The following is a 16,183-nucleotide window of genomic DNA, read 5'->3' on the forward strand; positions in this document are numbered from 1 at the left end:
GAGAGAGAGAGAGAGAGAGAGGGGGGGATGGGGAGAGAGAAAGAGCGAGAGGAAGATCGAGCGAGCGAACGAAGCGGAGGGGAGGGTGGGTCGGATGGTTTACATTTTCCAGATTGAAATGTTAACCCAGTAGAAAGGTGGTCGGCGTGCGTGTGCATTACGGCCGATAACCCGATAACGCCGAGCTGCGTCGGTGTATGCATCACGCCCTTACATCCAGCATCCCCGTTCTAGTCCGCAATGAAGCAATCACCGTCGATAAGCATTGTACAGGTCCGGCACAATGGACAAGACTTTCCAGCCACCCTGCCTCCCCTGCCCTCCTTTATCCGAGCTACCATATCTCTGCTTCCCTAGCCTATGAAATCCCGGCATAATCTTCTCTGATCGAATAGCTGTCCGAATTAAACAGAAGCGGTCTTTTAATTTCTTTTTCATCGTTCGGCTTCAAAGTCACTTTCTAATTTTGATGTATCGAAACGCGACACATTATTATTGTTTAAAAAATGATACACGGAAAAGACGGTTTTAAAATATCTAAAAATATCTAAAATATCTAAAATATCTAAAAATTTAACTAGATACAAATTCAAAAATAATTTTGTTAAACTATCAATATAATCATTTAATGTTCATTTCCACCAACGTAGATTAACTTTAATCTCGGTTCAACTTACTCTGCGTCTTTTTCTAATCTTTAGAACTAGAAAAAAACAAAGTGAAATAAATTGAATCGAGATTAAAGTTAATCTACATTGGTGAAAATGGAGGACCTTAGACGCTTAAACTGATTGAGAGAATGTCAAAATTTTTTGCAGCATGGCTCATCATGCTTGAATGTCTTACATGATTCAACACAAAATATTCTCAAATCTATATTTAGCCAAATTTTTAAATACTTCAATAAAAAAATCGCTCTTTCTGTATATAAGATATGATACTATTTCTAGCTTCATTTGACAAAAATAAACATAAATATTAATTAGCATGAATTTTTTTTTAACAATCATAATATTCTTTTACGCTGAAAGTATCGAATAGAAACACGATTATATGTGAAAGGTATTGAAGATGCACATCTTTTTATGATCGCTTCATCTGACGCGCTATATAAGTAGTGGCCTATTTGCAAACCCCTCATGTAGTTAAGATTAAAAAATCAATCGTGAATAAAATCATCAAGAGTGCAATGCGAAATTTAATTGCACTGGCACACTAGAATATGCACGGAACCGCGATCGAAAGTGTTTCTCGACCAGACAAGTTGGTGGGAGGAAAAAAAAAGGTGATGAAAGTCCAAATAAAGTAGACAAAGGCGCGATGAAAAACGACGGTAATTTTTCTCGATACCGATACCCGCGTTCGGTTTTTCACTGTGGCTTGCGCGCAACTAATTACCCGTATGCCACGTGTTATTATAAATAGCCAATCGTTACCGGCACAGCCGCATTCACGATTCGCCCATAATGGCGTGTTATCGGATAAATAAAACAGATAGCCGGGAGAGAGGGTGCGCCTCGATTATACGTCGGCATCCCCTGCAAACGCAACTATACTCGCGGCTCGCAATTTCTCGTTATTATTTTAGCACATTCAGACGCGATAGATACACATTGCGATAGATACACAAATTGCGGCGCGTACATGCTCGCGTACATTATCTCCTACATAAGACATTGTATATCACGGGGACGCGATGTCTAAATTTCCCTTCAATTCTTTAGAAATTCGCTAATAAGGAAAAAAAAAGATTATCGGAAGAAATATATATATCAACGACGATAATGAATATATCTCGGGCTTTACTATTAGATTTCTATTTTTATGTTGACTAAAGAGAATAGAGCAAAATGAATTTACCATATTTTTATTTATTTTATTTGTTTTTCTTTTCTTTTTTACGAAAAAGAATACTGAATACTGAACGATCTTCTTGTTGATATTGACGGTGGCAAAATGCGCACACGGGGTAGTAGTTTTCGCCACACGCGGTATTCAAGCTAAATACATTAGAAAGCTCATTTAAATACGACACAATGGCGAAGCCGGGCGCCGTGTCGTCCGGATAAATTCGTTGGCTGAAGTAATACTGTCCATCGCGTTTCCTGACGCGTCATCCTCGGCGGGACGGGCATCGCGCGAATCGATATCGCCACATCGGGGGAACTTGGTCATTATTCGAGATCGCGGGACAACTGGCACCCGATTTTAATTACTTTAACGACATTTATTCATTTCCGAACGACGATGAGCGCGACCGGTATTTCGGCGGTTGCGCGCAAACCCGATGTCAATACTTTCCCGTGGCAAACGCCGCGGAAGACAATCGCGTTGACACCCCGTGATGGATGTCCCGCCTGCTCAAAATACCCCCTCAGTTTTCCCGCCAATAAAGCCCATTGTAAATGCGAACTATTCGAAATATTAGATCGGCACAGCGATTACGGCCCGTTCAGTCATCGCCGTTGACGCACCGTAATCCTTTCCCACCTCTCTCTTTTCTTTTCTCTCTCTCTCTCTCTCTCTCTCTCTCTCTCTCTCTCTCTCTCTCTCTTATTTGACATTTACTTCGCATCACTTTTGCACTTTCGCTTGATTTTCGCCATACAATAAAAAAAAAACAATTTTCATCTTCTTTTTGCTCGAAAATAATTTAAAGAAAATGCGCTGATAAAAGTCTCAAGCATCACTATGTAATATTAAGTACCAAAAGATAACGGAAAAAATTATCAATTTTACATTATTTCCATATTATTACGATTATCCAGACTTGCTTCGACTTTTCAGAAACGAGACCCGATAGTCAGCGCTCGTTTCTATTTCATATTTCATGCCTCATTACGTTATAATGCGGACGTTTAAGAAACCGACTATATCCGAAAGTTTTTAACATACTAATATCTGCCCCGCTGCTGCGATTGAATTATTAAAGCGCAATAAAATTTCCAAATCGATTGTAATTATAATAATACGCGGAGGAGAAGGAAAACACCACTATAGTTCTTAGCCGCAGAGAGCTTTATTAATCCAAAAAGCTTAACGAGATGTTGAAACGCGACGTTGACGTTATACCTATTATTACACTCAAACCGCGAAGGCTATTCTTCTATCGGGAGCGGACAATCTGTCATACCGCGCGCTCAATGAACAGCTTCACATGATACTCACTTGATATTTCAGTAACCGGGCGCGTAAGCAGAAAATCGCGTGCATCATTGTAGCAATAACGCGAGATTACAACATGACGCATTCCCACCGCACGCTACAATTACGTTACACAATGTCCCCTCTACGATATCGCGAAATAAACAAATAAAAATGAAATAAATGAATAAAATAATCCGCCAGACAAGGATCGCTATGACCAAAGTCTTTTACGAATGGTTTCTCACTCGGCGTGTCTCGGAATCGCCACGATTACTTCAACGCAAAAGTTGTTTGGATTGTTCTTAATCTCCATTGTAATTGCACGCGCAGTCGCTGGGAACTGTGGCTGGCCAATTTTGAATTTGGATTGTCGGCCCGATGATGGATCGGCCTTTTGTACGCGGCGCTGATGATACCTCGCAGATGTATCCACCGCACCCTTTTCGGACGAAACCACTTGCCGGTGATTATCGATTAAGCGCATGCATACACCGCCTCTCGCCGATCCTTTTTCCCCCGCCATTCTTCCGTCTTGGTCCTCCTTTTTTTCTTTCTCTCTTCGAATACGCTTTGGTATTTTTTATCTTGAACGCTCGACATCTGGCCTAGACGACTTTCGGGGCCCGTCACGAATTTACGCTCTTCCGTCAGTTGATACATGGCAAAGTCGATCGATTTTATAATGCACAATTAAAACTATGTTGAAAGTGAATAAAAGCCAATTTTGAAGATGTCTTGCAGCTCTTGCAACGATAATAACTTTTTAATTCGATCAATAAATGAAATATACGTATAAAGATATTAGCTGTGCTTTAATGCAAAAAAACAGATACATGCAAAAGGCGAAGCAATAGTGTCTCTACGAAGCCTATCCCGGAATATAAAATAATCATGTAGAATTTAATATTATACACACATAATATTATACGCAAATATAACATAAAAATATTTTTTTATTTAGACTTCACTATTCACTCTTGAAATAAATGTCTCCTGATAAAATTAATGGTGCATAACTACTATTGCTGTTTTTAATGTAATTCTATATATAATTCGAGTTCTTTAAGTAAATACGTCTATCGAAAATCGAGATAAGAATTAATCATGCAAAGCATACGTAATAAAACGAATACGCAATTGCCAGAAACCATGAACAGATGTTCCCACTTTAGATATCATCCAAACCTTTTACACTAATCTAATCAGCATCATTAAATAAGGAATACATTTAATAATCAATATATACCGCATGCTGCGCTAAATGAAATTCATACTATCTCGATAAGTGAAATGTTAGTGACTTATCGTCTCACTGGGCAGAAAACGTCTGTCACATTGTCAATGAAATCAAATCTTTTTTTACATTACAAATAATCAAATAAAAAAAATATCAACATGATAATACATGCAATACAATATCATAACGTTCTTATAAACTGCGAAGTAGAGGTGTGCGAATCAAACATTTGTGAGATCAAATCGAATTTGAAATTTTTATGTTGAATCGAATTTTTCTGATTCGAAAACAAATCGAATTTAAATAAAATTTTCCCAGATTTACATTAAAAGCTACTTTAAAAGCAATAAAATCTTCAATAACCAGACTTTTTAAATAAACAGGAAAATATAAATAATTTTTAATTTATCAGAGAGTCATATATAAATAAAGCAAATAAGTGATTAATAAACGATTAATTCGAAATCGAATCACCAATGATTCGAAATTTTTTGAACTTATTCGATTTCGAATTCGAAGATGAATTCACTACGATTCGATTCAATTTGATTCGAATCCAAATTATTCGCAAATTATTCTCTACCGCGGGACACAATTTAATGTGATTTATATTATCTATAATAGCAATTTAATTACGATTCGATATGCGCGATTCTCCACGTAAAAGCAACTCTACAACTTGAACGTATCTCCTAATTTAAAATGTAACACCGTGCATTTAAAGATAATTACATCGGAGGCGGATATGTGGGGGATACTTTCGCGCGTCACGTCTATTCCTTTCGCGATTACTACCATCGAAGGGGAAAGGATAAATGAGCAGGTTGCGGTTACTCGAGGTTCGGGGATCGAGTGCTCGATTCGCTCCGGAATCGGCGTACACTGTCCACGTGATATCCGCCGCCCATAAGAAGATCACATTCGCGTTCGCGGGCCCGGCCGCAGGCCGCGGTGAAGTAGCTGCGCAATTTCGCGAAGCACCGTAACCGTAATTACTGTTATTGCAGGATATTTAATACACGGGGGCACGTAAAAAGCCGCGGTCCACCCCTCCGGACTGACCTCGCGGCCGCGTGGAGCGAGTAACACGAGCCACGAGATATAAACGCTCTCGCGTATAGCCGTTAGCTACGAAGGAGGAAACATGCTCGGGGTGTGCTTTCGCCTTTATAAATAATAAATTCGCGCAGGAAACGGGCGAAAAAGTTGACGAGAAAGAGAGGAGGGAGGAGGTAGGGTAAGGGGAAGAAATAAAATTGAACGAAGGGAAAGGGGAGAGAGAAGCGAAGCGGAGGGGGATAGTAAAAATGTGCGATGAAGAAGAGCACGACGACCGATACATCTACCGGTAACTTTACCATAAACAACATTCCTCACGCTGAAAAAAACAGATTTCGATAACTTTAGAGGAAAACGTGGAAAAAACGAAATTCAATTTGATTCAATTAAATTCGTCGCGAATGCAAGACAACAGTTTGCAATAATTTTTCGAAAGGAACAAGCTCGAGCGATTATCCCAAATTTGTGTTCGTCGATTTCCGTCAGTAAATTAATTTTTATCATGCACCTAACGCGAAAATACTAACTGTGCTGCGATCTGGCGCCGCAATAACGACACACTTGCCAAGTACAAGCGACATCAATGATGTAGAAAATTTTTACATATTTAATCTTCTATGTAACGTCTTTATGCCCAAAAAAAACCGGACGTGATCGCATTGTAAAACACAAATAAATAAACAATTAATTATATAATTATATGTAAAATAAGTTGAACTCACAAATCGCTGGCGTCACTGCGCTATAGTCGCTCTTGCCGCTCTTGTCGCTCGTATTTTCCAGTCATCGTGCTAAAAAATAATAATAATGAATAAGTTTGAAGATCGAACTATTACTTAATTTAATCGACTCATTATAGATGCAGTTCACTTAATGTTACAAATACTGCGAAGCATTTAATTGACGATCAAAAGAAAGAATTTTAATTGATTAATTAAAAATAAGTACTTTAATAAGTTTATAATACTAAAGATGCGGTCCACTTGGCACTCACAACGTTCGCGAGCATCATTTGTGTTTAATAAACAAGGATAAAAAATTAATTCTATGAACATTGTGCCAAGTGGAACGCCTCTTATAGAAATTTGATACTAGTACCTGCCAATTAATCACTTATTTTAAGTATTTATTATATAATAAAATATTTATTATATAAAAGTATTGTTAACAGTACTTTTAAAATAAGTGATTAATTCGTTACTAATATTAAATTTTATATCTATTATCTATCAAAGGTATTGTTAGCAGTACTTTTAATAAATACTCAAAATAAATTATTAATTATCTAGTAATAGTATTAAATAAATTTCCTAGAAGGGACAGTCAAGTGAACTCTCAAAAAACTACTTCAAAAAACGTCATCCGTTTGTTTGTAACAATCTTACCTGATACTCGGACGATAATATAAATATAACACGACGAATCGAGAATGTAAACATTAACTGACGATGCAAAACTAAATCGTACTAAAGCTAGATTTCAGTCTATCGCACAAAATCACGAAAATAAGCACTCTACGATCACAAAAATGGCACGCATCGATATGACATATACGATCGCAATTACGAATACGACAATCGCTCGGCACTTCTCTCGACATTTTGTTTAGCACTACTAAACGACAACTAAAACGACATGATAACCATAATCGCGTACGCGATTAAAATGATGATCGGTAGTACTTCACCTTTCTGATACTTAGCTCTTTATTTACAAGCTCGACGTTCATTCAAACGCGCAATTCACGATGAGGAAAAGACACAAGAGCACTTCTCGCGCCGATTACGAATTATTGCGATGCGGCGTGAAAATTGTAACGCATGCGCATTGACAATACGTTTGTCGCGATAGTCTTGCTCGCGAAAAGTTTGACCGGCAGCTTGTTGATGCTGTTTTATAGCGAGACTCGACCGCGATTGTCGAACGAACGTACGATCGCGCGGCAATCCGTTTACTATTTCCGGCATTGTATGGACGCGAAACTCACATTCGGTGATGCGGAAAACGAGAAAATCGTGAAGATCGCGACATGACATGACTGCACGATCGCGCTGCGGCGCGAAACTGTCATGGCGACTGCGCATGCGTGCCAAATCTTAATATTATAAATAACGATTTGATACTTTTTACTCTCAATAGTTGCTTTCCATTTTCAAGTATATATATGAGTATACATATGAGTCAAATTTATTAGTCTAAAATTATGTGAGTATTTTATACTCAAATAATGGCACTACTTAATTGCTTACTTTGGTGACAAAATTGTCGCATGTAAATTTTAATTTGAATTAATAATACTCACAATCAATAAAGACTCACGATCTTGATCTTATGTAGATTGTATAAGTTCATTTGTTAGAATGAAAAGGAACGTGTAATTGAATTTTGACGTCACAAGTGAAAATTATCTGAGTTTTGTATTCCATATAAATGGAATACAACTAAAAACAGTTATTTTATTGCGCTAATATATGGAATATTTTGTATCATATAAGTGCGAATAAATTTCGAGCAGATATATCTTTTCCAAACGATAAACTTATCAGATTTTGTTCCATCTCGCAATTGATTATAAATTGATTTTCTATCACCAACAAAATTACATTATCGAGAGATTGCTTGGTAAAAGTAGCTGAAATTATCAATTTTATCAACTTATGATATCATTACCTAATTTCGGTAATGCGAATTTCTGCAGTATCTTGTTATCAATATATTGAACTATTTTAAGTGATAAAAAGTCTTGTGACATGATAGGCGTGTTATATATATATATATATCTACAATAAAAATGTTGTAATCCTTTCTCACAAATGATCTAAACATCATCGGTAAAAAATTAAAAATAGAATTACATTGGAATCTTTTCGAGAACGAAGAACTGACCTAGCTTTAACGTCACATGTTTACATTCTCGATTAGTCGTTGATTGTATCAGAGCACCAGGTGTGATTATTACAAACAAGTGAATAACATCATTATACGTAATGAATTTTATTTCGATCGAAAAATAAATAATATTCGAACTTGTAAACTGTTTTATTACACTCATCTTTTATTGCTTCTTAAAAAGGATAATGATGTTAAATAATCTCATGTTAACCTACGAAATAGTTATATTACTGCGTAATAATTAATTTACTTTCTTAAAAATTGTTTGTTTTTTTTTTAATATTGTATTTTTTTGCATTTGTCAAGAACTTAAATGCAATAATGGGTAATGCGGGAAGCAATCAGCCTGTCGGTCATCATCACGGCACTACAGCAAACAGAGAGCGACATAGCAAAGATCATCCTCCACCTTCTCCAGGAAAGGAAGGCCAGGCATTCGTTTTCGACAAAAAACCTAGTCAGAAGCTTGTATTTCAGTCCTCCCACGAAGAAGAAGAATCATACTTTGCAAAAGTAATATCAAAATAATATTTGCATGCATGTAAAAATATGTTTTACATATACATATGTTATATTCATATTACATTGTTATTTTATTTGGCTATGAATAGACTGGCCAACAGGATGGAGAAGACTTTGGATCACAGCGTCCGAGATCTAACACAGTGTCTGAGGGTACAAAAGTTGCAGACAATAAGGTGCTACCAACAGTTTTCAAGTGGGAAGGAGGTGGAAAGCAGGTATATATTAGCGGGACATTCACTGGATGGAAAACATTACCGATGGTAAAGAGCCATGGAGATTTTGTCACGATAATTGATCTACCAGAAGGAGAACACCAGTATAAATTTTTTGTTGATGGAGAATGGAGACATGATCCTGGACTGGTGAGTGTTACATCTCTAAGCTTTATGCGTGTTATTTACAACATATCTGTACTTCGTATGTTGTGTAGCATATTAAATTCAGAGATTGTTGTTTTAATATTATAGAAAATTGTAGACAACGGCATGGGTTCCAAGAACAATTTAGTTTCTGTAAGGAAGTCTGACTTTGAAGTATTTCAAGCTCTGGCAAAAGATAGCGAAGGTGTTACCAGTAGCACTCAAATGGAGTATGGTCAAGAAATACCACCGCACAAACCTTGGGAAAAAATAACTGGACCACCTATCTTGCCACCGCATCTGCTACAAGTTATCCTTAACAAGGACACGCCATTATCCGTAAGTTAAATAATAAATATATAATATATTTCGACGAAAATTCAATGAGATTTTCTGCCATCATATATTATTTTTTTTTTCCAGTGTGAGCCTACTCTTCTACCTGAACCAAATCATGTTATGCTGAACCATCTTTATGCTTTGAGCATTAAAGACAGCGTGATGGTCCTATCAGCCACACATCGTTATCGCAAAAAATATGTTACAACTTTGCTTTACAAACCGATTTAAATATCAAGTCATTCCCGCGTTTGCTGGTGCTGTACATTTTTTAATTATCCCGAAATAACACAGGTGCCCAAGTGACACCATATTAATGCATAAGATTTTTATGAGCTTCTTTGAGGCAAGGTAGAAGATTATAATATTTAGAAATGATTGGTTTGTCGCTATGTTATACCTCAATCATGTGTATAATAATGTAATTACTATTTATTAAAGTCAGATATTTTATATTTGCTTTTCTCGCTATTATCAACAAATGGAATCCAAGGTAACAGGAATTATTTCGAAATATGTATCTTGAAAGAATATGATTGCTTGTAAATAATTTTCATTTAGATACATTATTGTTAGTTACTTCTGATACATGCGCGTAAGGCGGATCCGATCTCGTTCTAAGAAAATATAGACCCTCGGCGGTATGTTCAACATGCTCTCCCATGAGTACTACTTGCGAATTGTCACATTTGCCGCTTAAATATGAATCCCAATTATCGCATTTCTTAGCCGGTAGTCCTGTTTTCGAATTTATACTTTCCGTAAAGTATGCGTATGATCGCCCATGACTACAAGCCTCTAAAATAAATAAAAATGGAAAGAAAATGTTTCTGTTACAAAGATCTGCGCTTTTAATGATGAAAATACTTTACCCATTATCTCAGGAACGCAGCAGCATCCGGGCTGAATCGCCGTACCAGCGTTTGGATAAAAGTCTGCTTTTCCAAGCGGTTGAAGAAAGCCTAACACACCGCCGCAGGAATGTATGACGTCGACGAATACTGCATCTGTGGGATCCAAGCGAGTTTTCTCGGAGGCGAGTATGTGGAATCCCGGCAACGCTGGATCCAAACCTGTTACTCTGCTCAATTTCCCGGAAGTCATCGCACCGCCCGCATTCCCAGCCACGTGTGCACCAAGAGAATGACCTTATAAATCAACGGCCGATGAAACTGCGACTTATAAATAATAAATAATAAATAAATAATATTGTATTATACAAGACAGTGTACCGATAAAGTGAACGTCTTCCGTTTTCAGTCCAGTCTCTCTCATTAAGAAGTCTATGAAGTTGGCGGCGTTAGTCCCGACTCTTGCGGTGTTATGCATCGGTCCCAAATAAAATGTACTCGCAGCCAATGGTTCCCAGTCCACAAGAATGACATTGTAATCGCCGTGAGTGAGAAAAGCTGCTCGAAAAAATGAAAATTATCCGTTTTGCTAATGAATTAAGTCTGAATTAGTAAATCAATTAGAAAAACAAGCTACCTTCTTTCATATTGATAAGACTGGTACTCATGGCGCTCGACTTCCATCCGTGAGTTATGAATTTTGTTTTTCGCGAGGCTTTGAAGTCGGAACCAGCAAGGTTTGAGGTGTCATTTAAAGTCACTCGTATGCCTTTTTCCGAATTAGATCTTAAGAATAAAAATATTATGGAAACCATAGTTAAATGAATAATGAAAGAGAATTGAGGTATGATAGCATTTTGTTATAAATATTTATTTATTGGACTTGTAATTAGATACCGAGTGTAAATTATGTAAGCTATTTCTGAGTCTAATATGCCTCTCCTTTCGTTGTCTTGGACTTTTAACACTGCTACTTGAGGCTGTCCATTGCCGTCAGGCATAAAAATCCAATCCTCTCCGTAGCCATCATATCTTTGACGCAAACCGCTGTCCCATTGTTGCGAATAAACAGAATATCGCAATGTAACAAGAATGAAGATTTGTTTCCACACTAGATTCGGTGACATCTTACTTAAGCGGTATTTAATATCGTTATGAGCAAAGAATTGATTGCGAGTAGTGCAGATCATTAAAACTGTGAACAATGGTCACAGCAATTAAATTACTGATGCCGCAAAACGGAGACTCCTTTTTAAATCCTGGCGGTATTACGATAAGACGCTAATACCCTTTCGTTTGGCCTAGTTTTTCTTTTATCTCGCATGTTGTATCGTAAGCACGGAAGTACTGTCAAGCGGGGGATTATAATTATATTCAAAAGGGTACAAGTTTGAAACAAATAATGTGCAATCTCGTGCGTGCATATCGCAGGCGACGTTGAAATCAGCGTTGAAACGGGCTAGTTAACCGATAATTTTACAAACCTCGTAAAGTAATTCAGTATTGTGAATTATTTGCATTACTTTTCTGATACGTGTATTTTAAACAATGCGGATCACATTGAAGATAATCGCTTGCTCGATACAACATAATGCTTCGCATTATTCAAAACAAATACTGCAGAAGTAAATGTGAAGGGATAAAGAAATTAATAATAAAAAAAGTATAATATACAAGATGTTTCACAACCACAATATTTTCACAAAGCGTATTCTAAAGATAAAATAGAACAAAAAATCCTGACAGGAAAATGTCGAGGTCACAATCATTTTTTTTAATTATAATCGATCAAACAGCCAATAGTATATCGCGAAGAGTCCGCGCGCTTAGCTCATAGTTATACGCACATCGATCTAATATTGCGTTCACAATTAATATTGAATTTTTTTTTATTGCACAAATAAGTATTATGATAAGAATATATAATTTCAACAAATCAAGATTTGCGATTTAACAGATATTTAAATTGCTAAAAAAATGTGAGCCATTTAATCTTATTTTGATTTATTAATATCCGATTACATCTTATTTTTTATTAATACACAATTACACGATAATTAATTAGTTAATACACAAGTTTTATTCGTCTTGAGAAAAATGTTAAAGAAACAATAAATTAAATTTTATTTCTTATGTTGTTCTCAAGTGTGAAATTTTTGTGTTAGATTTAATAATTTTAATGACAATAATTGCTAATGCTTTTAATAATCAGTTGCGCAATAAAAAAAAATTCAATATTAACTGTGAATACAGATCGATGTGCGCATAATTATTGCGAGCACAGATTTTACTAGTAGTACGTGATATTGGCTATAATTAAACTATTTAACTATAGTATAAGAAATCCTATTAACAGTCGAAAGTGAGATAATGCAAATAATGCATTAATATGTCCTTTTCAAATAAATATGATTGCACGTCGATAACTTTCGGACTTTCAACACAATCAATCTGAAAGAATAATAATCCTCTCTAAATTAAATTAGAGAATATGTAAAGAATTTACTGAAAAGAAATATAATCTCGACCGGAGATCAAAACCGAATCTCTTTCTGGGCGAACGTCCTCACGTTAGATAACGATGACTGTGAACGGTTGTAATTAAAAAATTATTGTGATCTTGACATTTTCGTATTAGGATTTTTTATTTTACTTTATCCCCCTCCCCCCCAGACTTTATTTTATACTATGAAAGTATTATACAATAGTTGTGAAACACTCTGTATAATACAAACATGTATTCACAACGCATTAGCGCGCTAATATAATATACTTTACATTACGCATATTATAGAATTTCAAAGATAAAAGCACATTCTGAATATATACGAGCCAATATAAATATCATAAGCTACAATTTGTTTCCTTATTTTTCGTATATTTTAAGACTGGTAAAAAACATACTTCATAGATTACATTTAAGAATTTTAAAACATTATTCATACATAAGTATTACAAATATAGTAGAAGAATTAGATGTCTTAAATTCACGTTTCTTTTTAATGTTTTATGAAATGAAAAAAAAATATATATATTTATCAGATTATATTTTCATTAGAAAAGAAAGAAAAAGACTACTTACTTTCTTCACTTACGATAGGTTTTTCATTAAAGTCAATATAAAAAACCTACAAAAGGTACTTTGGGGAATAATCTTGTAAATATCATTAGTTCTACATTAGTTGCATCATATGTATATCTACGATCCATGCATATGAACGTAAATCCTATAGAATGTTTCTTTAATTTTACTTTGTTCCTTAAATAACTTTAATTTTGCTTCGATTTGCTCCTCTATAATACAGTCCTCTTTTAACAATTGTATATATATCCATATTATAGTTCTTGCATTTATAATTGATTACGTTGACTCTTATATGTCTTATACTTCTTTACACTGATTTAAACTGTGCGCAGTTTTTATTATTTTTAAGTCTGACATACATTGGTAATACCATCTGTTTTATTTATTAGTTTGTACACTGTGTTATCTTTGATTCATCTGAATGTTAATCATCACAATATTCGAAACAGTTGTAGTGAATTTATCGTTAAATATGAATAATTTGCAGATCCTTTGTCTTTCGACTCTGATTAATTTTTGATGTTCACGTCTTTCATAGCTGCATGGGTGAGTAATTTTTCTTTATCAAAAATAACGTTTTTGATATCTGCACAGATTTTTATTATATTATTCATTGTCACTGGAATTGTCAAACATTGCCAATGGTTGATAATTGAATTGCCGTCTTGTCATGAAAAAGTGAGAATTTTACAACATACGTTCAGACATATTGATGATGACTCGAAAGCAGGCCGAAACGTTTATGCATAACTAATTATACTATAGTTTTTTGACAATAAACGATTTTTATTTTCGCATTAACAAACTCTCATTAACAAACTTTCATTAGCCTTTTGTTTTTGTTTTTTGATATTCTCGAGAATTTGGTTACTTGTTTTATTTAATAAATGTTTTAATTATAATTAATCGACCACAGCCCAATTCACAACGTATTCAGAACGTATTCATTTCATCCTTGTTGCTTATTAAAATTAAACAAATACATGGAAAAAAATTAATTGGATGGACAACAAACTTATAATTTACTATGCGCATTCAACATTGATAGCTAAGAAGATTTAATGGTTAATAAATCGCTAATGTTATTCAGCTGTCAACTTTGCAATTTTAATATAGAAAATTGACTGTCTGTAAATATTACGACTGTAGATTTGCTGAATCAGTGAAGTTTTCAGCTGTGTATTAATGATGATTACAAACATTGTAAATCATTGTAAATTATTGAGGCGTCGGATGATTCGGTTCGGTCTGCGGACTAGCAATTTATGGATCCGGGTACAATCTCATCCTCATGCAGAAGCAAATTTTCTTATGTACATATATATCTGCCATGCTCGCGAGGTCCTTGCCATCTAAGTATTGAAAAATAAGTCTGAGAATATTGTATGGTATAAAATTCAATACATTTTCATTGCTCCGCATTGTAACGTACTAAATTCTTCTTTGTAAATTTCCTTTAATGGTCTCTCCATTGATCTTCTTTGGTGGAAAATATCTTGTCGATGACCATAGTCATTAATATTTCACATGCGACTAGTTCATTACCAGATCTAGTATATTCTAGAAGGGTTACTCAGGTAATATTTTTTCCTAAGGCGGAAATGTGAAAAGCGAAAATTTTTTGCATGTACATACATATATGTACACACACATCATAAAAATTTCCACTTTCATTTCATTTTTTCTATTTTAATCTATTTAAAATGATTTAAAAATAATAAGATTTAAAATAAATAAGTCTTTAAAAATTCACGAACATATACTTTCAATTTTCTAGATAAATGTTTAAATTTCATTTTAAATAATAAAATGTATCTAAGTTAATTCGTTACTAGAGAAATTTACACGAATATTGACACGAATATAAGACAGGAAATAGTAGTATTGTTAGGGCTATTTTTCATCAATTTCGATAAATACTAATTGGTTAATCATTACGGTTTGTGCCAAAAGAAAAAGAAAGAGAAAACTTTCTAAAACATTAAATTACTGTTAGCACTTCTGCGAATTGATCGATGATTAATTTAACCAGAATTTAGTGAGAGGCCCTAAGTCTGATATTTCAAGTTTGTTGACTAACTACAAAACAGAGAGATTTTTGAATTTCTCTATTCTGCAGCCAATCAACGCGCTTAAAAAGTTTGTCGACACATAAAATATCAGGCTAAGGCTGATATCATTTATCGTTTGAAAAAAAACAAATTTTTTAAGAATGTTAATTGGCTATAGGACAGAGATTTGAAAAAAAAAGTCTTTGTCCTACAACCAATCAACAGGCTTGAAAAGCTTGTACGACAAAAAACGGATGAATGTAATATTAGCCTAAGAATTAATATAGGGTGCCTTCCATTTAGTAATATAAAGGGTCAATACAAATATGATTCTGTCTTTGTTACTTATGGAATGCGAAGATAGAATAGTATTTATGTCGACTTGTATCACTAAATGGGAGGCACCCATACACGTACAAGCAAATTATATTATTAAAATCCTAATTTTTTAACAATTTTAATGATCTTCTATATGCTATACATATTGCACTAAATGCAATATAGGAGTGACAAATAAAGCGACAAAGGTTATTATTTCTATAATTCTTGCTATATCTTCTACATTTCGCTATCCGGGAAAAAACACGAAAGAATAAAAAAATAAAAACATTATATAGTACGAATATATAATAATATAT

The 16,183-nt window shown here is 34.7% G+C and overlaps 2 protein-coding genes across 5 annotated transcripts; one reads left to right on the forward strand and one right to left on the reverse strand.

Moving 5' to 3' along the window:
- The first annotated feature begins 8,210 nt into the window (after positions 1 to 8,210).
- LOC108690866 (5'-AMP-activated protein kinase subunit beta-2) lies at positions 8,211 to 10,013 on the forward strand. Of its 4 annotated transcripts, none has more exons than XM_018198377.1 (5): positions 8,211 to 8,274; positions 8,642 to 8,848; positions 8,947 to 9,222; positions 9,328 to 9,558; positions 9,643 to 10,013. In XM_018198377.1, the coding sequence occupies exons 2-5, from the start codon at positions 8,657 to 8,659 to the stop codon at positions 9,787 to 9,789; spliced, it is 846 nt and encodes a 281-aa protein (XP_018053866.1). In that variant the 5' UTR covers positions 8,211 to 8,274; positions 8,642 to 8,656; the 3' UTR covers positions 9,790 to 10,013. The 4 variants fall into 4 exon arrangements, with proteins under 4 accessions (XP_018053866.1, XP_018053867.1, XP_018053865.1 ...); XM_018198378.1 differs by lacking the exon at positions 8,211 to 8,274 and adding an exon at positions 8,282 to 8,427; XM_018198376.1 differs by lacking the exon at positions 8,211 to 8,274 and adding an exon at positions 8,282 to 8,408.
- Positions 10,014 to 10,092: 79 nt separating this feature from the next.
- Positions 10,093 to 11,834, reverse strand: LOC108690865 (pancreatic triacylglycerol lipase). Its single transcript, XM_018198373.1, has 5 exons — positions 11,307 to 11,834; positions 11,047 to 11,195; positions 10,791 to 10,967; positions 10,431 to 10,706; positions 10,093 to 10,356 (listed from the first exon to the last, which is right to left on the reverse strand). Exons 1-5 carry the CDS (start codon positions 11,597 to 11,599, stop codon positions 10,112 to 10,114), a joined length of 1,140 nt encoding a protein of 379 aa, XP_018053862.1. The 5' UTR covers positions 11,600 to 11,834; the 3' UTR covers positions 10,093 to 10,111.
- Between the last annotated feature and the right edge of the window lie 4,349 nt (positions 11,835 to 16,183).

The sequence above is a fragment of the Atta colombica genome, unplaced genomic scaffold, assembly GCF_001594045.1.
Source record: "Atta colombica isolate Treedump-2 unplaced genomic scaffold, Acol1.0 scaffold38, whole genome shotgun sequence".
Lineage (NCBI taxonomy): Eukaryota > Metazoa > Arthropoda > Insecta > Hymenoptera > Formicidae > Atta > Atta colombica.